Here is a 6,248-nt window from a genome sequence, read left to right on the forward strand (position 1 = left end):
TTGTATAGACGAAATTACGCAAAGAAGAAAAACATATGTATTATATTAGATTTTGTTATTATATTTTTAAATACTCGAGACAACGAATTAACGATAAAAAATATTTATACGTATTATTTACGCGAACTAATTCTTAAAAAGTTCATTTGTTTTCAATTTGAAATTTGTACTTGAAAATTTACGATACAAAATGGCGAAATAGGAAAAGATTATCAGTATCGTATCTACGAATGATACGAAAATAGGCAATCGAAAATAGCAATTAATACGTTCTATTTTTTGTTAGATGGTTAATCAATCGATTTATTCAAATGTAAAAAGTTAGTCGCGTTATTAGAAAATTTTGATAAATTCGGAATGTTATATAGATATGCAGATTATTTACAATTAGAAATAAAAATAGGGTACAATAAGAACCTATCTTTTCGTCGTAATGTATACGTTCCTGAAAATTGCTTTTGCCGCTTGTTCGTGGTAGCACCCGTCAGCAGTGTTATTCTTAATGTTTAAAATAAATTTTGTCAAATAATTATTACATGTTTAACAATATTTGCATAAATATATATATGTGTGTTTTTTAATACGGTGAGTTCGTAGAGCATCAAATTGTATATGCATATGTTATCTATCAATTTGAAATTGATAATACTCTCTTTTGCGACGAATTTTCTAATAAAGGTAGATGTGATGTCGTCCGACTGATATATTTGTTTGGTTCTTAAATTATATAATTTATAATTGTTATATGAAATTATTGAGAAACTGTTTTGTTTTTTAGTAAATTTCCAATATTAATCATGCCTCGCCATAAACAACGAAAACAACCTCTGATAGGAGAAGATACTAGAATAGCAGTAAACTTAACTTTGAAGAAATTATTGGAAACTGCCGATCAAAAAGAATTAGAATTTCCATCTTCTTACACAGCGAAAGAGCGAGCTTATATTCATGAACTTGTTAAGGAGCTTGGCTTAAAATCTAAAAGTAGAGGGTATGAATAAGACGATATTATTTACTTTATTGACGTATAATTTTATACTATCCATCGTTATAACAGATTGCGTTAAAATTGTAAAGAAGAAGTAAATATATTTATATATATTCATATTTAATTAACAGTAAAGGCAAAAATCGATTTTTAACGGTATACAAGAGAGAAGGATCTACTATAGTTCAAGCTGATGCTATAATCAAATTGCAAAAGTCGTCGAAACAAAGTATTTATGCTTTATTAAATAATTTCCCATTGAATCATAAAGAATGTCAAGATTTATTACCTCCGATGGAAAGAGAACGACCTCTTAATGCAGATGGTAAGAAAGAAAAGATAAAAACATTGCAGAGATTAATAGCATTTTATTAATGTTTATGTATATTTAAGGTGTGAAAATATGATACAGACGTTATTAAAAGTATCGTCTTTATTGTTTTTAGTTATTACAAATACAAAGGCTATGGGTCGCTTGAACAGTAGTATCCCACAAGTACCACAATTAAAAACAAATTTTGATGTATTGAATTTTCGTAAATCACTTCCAATTTTTAACGCACGAGAAGATATTTTAAACGCTTTGGCCACCAATCAAGTAGTTATAATAGCTGGGGAAACAGGAAGTGGAAAAACCACACAAGTACCTCAATATATATTAGAGCATTGTCAGCAAAGACATCAAATTTGTAGAATTATATGTACTCAACCTAGAAGACTTTCCGCAGTATCTGTTGCAGAAAGAGTGGCATTTGAAAGGGACGAAAAAATTGGACAAACGTTTGGTTATCAAATTAGACTTGAAAGTAGAGTTGCACCTAAAACTCTTCTGACGTATTGTACTAATGGAGTTCTTCTTAGGACGCTTATGGGTGGAGACTCTGCCTTAACTACTGTTACACACATAATCGTGGACGAAGTTCACGAACGTGATAGGTTTTGTGACTTCCTGTTGATAGCATTAAAAGATGCAATGAATAAATATAGATCATTGAAAATTGTGCTAATGAGTGCAACTTTAGATACCACTATTTTTGCAAAATATTTTGATAAGTGTGCTGTTATTAATATTCCTGGTAGATTGTTTGAAGTAGAAACATATTTCCTTGAGGATGTTTTGAGAATGACTGGTTATATGACTAAAGACATGATTAAGAGGAAAAAAGAATTTTTAAATAAAAAGGAGCAGTGCAAGGTCTTAGAATCTTGGACGCAATACAAGCCGCAAGTATCCAGTAAAGGTTCGTTGAACGAAAGATGTTTGTTACCTGCACCGATATTAGCACAACAAAATGAACCTATACCGGAGAAGGTTAAACTGGAACCATGGTTGGTAGAAGAAGTAGACAAGAGTATATCAGATGCATGGTTGTGCGGTGGAGAAGATAACTTTGCACAATTATTGCATTTTATACTTTCTGAAAATGTTTCTGTGGATTATCAACATTCTAAGACGTTAGTTACACCATTGATGGTTGCTGCAGGTAGAGGATGCATAAATACTACCGAACAACTTTTAAATCTTGGAGCAAACTTGAATTTTCGAGCAGGTAACGAATGGACTGCGTTAGATTGGGCAAAAAATATGAAACAGATCGAATGTGCTGAATTGATCGAAGCGTACATGAAAACATATGATTGTACGGTGCAAGACTATGAAATAATACAAGGTGAAAACGCTTCTATTTCTGAAGAAGATAAAATGTTATTAGACGTATATCACCATACGTTCAATGATGAAAATATCGATCACGATCTTCTTTTACATCTGGTTATATATGTCCATTTAAAAATGCCGTCAGGTTCATTATTAATATTTTTACCTGGGTATGATGACATAGTAACTATGAGAGAAAAAATAAATAGCGAAGAAAAGAAAATGAATCAAGGTCTTCGTTACAATTTATTCGTACTTCACTCAAATATGCAAACATGCGATCAGAAAAAAGTTTTCAAACCTAGTGCCCAAGGAACTAGAAAGATTATTCTTTCGACAAATATTGCAGAGACAAGCATTACGATCGATGATGTCGTTTACGTGATCGATTCAGGAAAAATCAAAGAAAAATCATTCGACGCAATATCCGGCGTATGTACGCTTCGTTCGAATTGGATATCACAAGCATGTGCGAAACAACGGAAAGGAAGAGCTGGCAGATGTAGGAAAGGATTTTGTTATCGTTTATTCTCATCTATTCGTTTTAATAATATGCAGCTTTATCAAACACCTGAAATCTTACGATTACCTTTGCAAGAATTATGTCTGTTTACAAAACATTTGGCACCAGGAAATACACCAATTGCAGAATTTTTAGATAGAGCTTTAGAGCCGCCCTCAAACATAATAACTAGAAATGCTGTTCAATTATTGAAGACCATTGATGCGTTAGATCCATGGGAAGATCTTACGGAATTAGGAAGTCATTTATTAGATATACCGATTGAACCAAGATTAGGAAAAATGTTGCTATACGCGGTAGTTTTGAAATGTCTCGATCCAATTCTAACGATCGTTTGCAGTTTAGCATATAAGTACGTATAATGTTAAAAATTGTCTATGAATTATTCGCTAAAATATTTCTAATGTCGTTAAATGCCTTATAGAGATCCATTTATTCTACCAGCTCAACCATCACAAAAAAGGGCTGTAGCTGCTGCACGCAAAAAGTTTGCCACCGGGACATTTTCAGATCATATGGCTGTTTTAAGAGCGTTTCAGGGTTGGCAAAATGCGAGGGCGAGTGGCAAGGAACGTAGTTTCTGTGAAAAAAATTTTATTTCAGCGCCTGTGATGGAAATGGTAGTTGGAATGAGAACTCAACTTCTTGGTCAACTTCGTGCATCTGGATTTGTTAGAGCGAGAGGTGCTGGTGACATTAGAGATTTGAATACCAATTCTGAAAATTGGGCGGTCGTTAAAGCAGCTTTAACAGCTGGTTTGTATCCGAATATAATCAGAGTCGATCGAGATCATATGCAACTAAGAACGCAGTACGTGTATTTCCACTTGGTATTCATTTATATTATGATAGCTAATATGATAAATTTATTTATATTCTAATTTGTATCTCCTTCTTTCTTTCTTTCTTTCTTTTTTTTTTTTTTTTTTTTTTGAAATTGTTTTTTTAGAAAAGAAGTGAAGGTCTTCTTCCATCCATCATCGACGTTAAGAGATTTTCCAAAATCTCCTAGAATGACTTACGCGCAAACTCATGCAGCTAATGTAGAATCATTACCATCCGACTGGTTACTTTATGAAGAGATGAATCGTACCGGTCGGTTTTGTCATGTTAAAATCGTTACGCTTGTTAATCCCTTGACCGTGGCACTTTTTAGTGGTCCAGCAAGATTACCTATGGATGTTATTTATGAAGCTGGTGGTGTGTAATTTTATATGATAATTATTATCTGTATGATCATAGTTAAATGCAGTACATTTTTTTTTTTTATATAAGCTTATATACACTTTCTAGCAATACCCGAAAGCGAATCCGATTCCGAAGTGGATGAAAATCACGAGGATACTATTTTTAAATTGGACGATTGGATAGTATTCAAACTTGATCTTGAAACTGTACAATTGTTTTTAAATTTACGACAAAAATGGAACGCCTTATTTTTACGACGTATGAAAGCACCAGGAAAACCTATGTCGCAATTAGATGAAAAAGTTGTTAATACATTAGTAACGGTTCTTACTAATGAAGAGCAAGCATGTGGTTTGCAACAACCTTCAGGAATTGGACAGAGACCTCGTCCATTAATAGTAGATTACTATCCTGCAAATGCTAGAAGAGCAGATGATTTTGTAGAGGTAATTTTTATTTTTCATCATTATTTTTCTTATTATTGAATTTAAAGAAATTCAATGTAATATTTATTATTTCAGAGAAACTTTTAAACAAGACATTTTTTTTTTTTTCTTCAAAGAAATGGAAAAGAAAGTTGTAATCATGTACAGTTTTATATTATTTTAAAAAATATGTTTTTTTTTTTTTTAATGGTTTTTATGTTATTCTATGGTGTTCCATATTTACATCATTTCTATTTCTATAAGCAGTTGTATACTGTTTATAAATGATTGCTTAAATAATGAATATTCAAATAATTGCAGTAATCGAGTTTTCAGTATTATAGGGATTATTATCGTCCGATAAAGTAATGGAGTGAAAAAGTTTAATGCGATATGTAATGTAACTACTGTATATATCATTTTACCATTGGCTTGGTAGTAATACATTTAACTACGTTTTTTGCTATAAAAGAAATACATATTTTATTTTTTATTAAATTATTAAATATTTAATAATTTATGGTAACTATTTCACAAGTATAATAAATTTATTTACTTTGTATCTTTATATCTCTTATGAAATGGAGTATATACATTGTTGTTATTCTAATATATTTTATTCAATTAATGAAATATGTTAATAAAATGTGTTATTTTATTTGATATGAAATTATTAGAAAAATATAAAAAGCGCAAAGTAAAAAATAATATATATATATATATATATTATATATATTTTGTATATGTATAAAATTTATCATCTCGAATTAAATTTATTTTTTTTAATTGCGCTTATAGTTTTTAATAATAGAATTAAAATTTTCAAAGCAGTTTCTTATAACTTGAGTAACACGCGAAAACTTATATACATATACTTAAATTGATCAATTTACTTGGTAACTGGTTTTTATACATAGTAAAATTATCATTGATATTATATTTTCAGAAAAGATGACAATGATATTACTTTCTATTGATTTACTATGTTACCTTCGATAAAAGGTAAAAAGATAGATCGATTCTGCAAAAATACTTTCATTAATTACAGTAGTTATATCTTACAATACTTGCTTATGGCTTTTTTTTTTTTATTTTATTTAAATATTTCAATAAACGATGTTTTTCGTAAAATGTTATTTTTTGTTTGTTATATGAATAATGTAATTTCATTTCAAAGATCTAAATTTAATAAAATTATTTATTATTACATAAGGTACATTTAAATTATATTTTGTTATAAATATTATCTTTATTTTTTTAATTATAAGTACTATTTCATAGCCTGATGTTGATACAAACCATGTTGAAAAAATTGGTAGAATCCATGTGTACCTACCAGAAAGATTGTATTGTTTTTCATTATGATAATAAGAAATAGATGCTTGAAACTTTTGACATTATGCATTTACTTTTATATATTACCCCTTATCAGATATGGCTCTGAGTAAACTTTGATTTTTAAATATT

The 6,248-nt window shown here is 29.8% G+C and overlaps 1 protein-coding gene across 1 annotated transcript; it reads left to right on the top strand.

The window, feature by feature from the left end:
- The first annotated feature begins 443 nt into the window (after positions 1-443).
- On the top strand, positions 444-5,485 carry LOC122630466 (3'-5' RNA helicase YTHDC2-like). The gene is made up of 8 exons (XM_043814979.1): positions 444-678; positions 779-991; positions 1,120-1,313; positions 1,435-3,520; positions 3,593-3,979; positions 4,118-4,368; positions 4,462-4,802; positions 4,878-5,485. The coding sequence occupies exons 2-8, from the start codon at positions 798-800 to the stop codon at positions 4,887-4,889; spliced, it is 3,465 nt and encodes a 1,154-aa protein (XP_043670914.1). The 5' UTR covers positions 444-678; positions 779-797; the 3' UTR covers positions 4,890-5,485.
- The last annotated feature ends 763 nt before the right edge of the window (positions 5,486-6,248 follow it).

Source organism: Vespula pensylvanica, chromosome 7 (genome assembly GCF_014466175.1).
Source record: "Vespula pensylvanica isolate Volc-1 chromosome 7, ASM1446617v1, whole genome shotgun sequence".
Taxonomy (NCBI): Eukaryota; Metazoa; Arthropoda; class Insecta; order Hymenoptera; family Vespidae; genus Vespula; species Vespula pensylvanica.

Coding starts and splice junctions, on each gene's coding strand:
- LOC122630466 (XM_043814979.1), top strand. CDS start 798: ATGCCTCGCCATAAACAACGAAAACAACCTCTGATAGGAGAAGATACT. Junction 992..1,119: donor TTAAAATCTAAAAGTAGAGG/GTATGAATAAGA, acceptor TTTAATTAACAG/TAAAGGCAAAAATCGATTTT. Junction 4,369..4,461: donor TGTTATTTATGAAGCTGGTG/GTGTGTAATTTT, acceptor TACACTTTCTAG/CAATACCCGAAAGCGAATCC.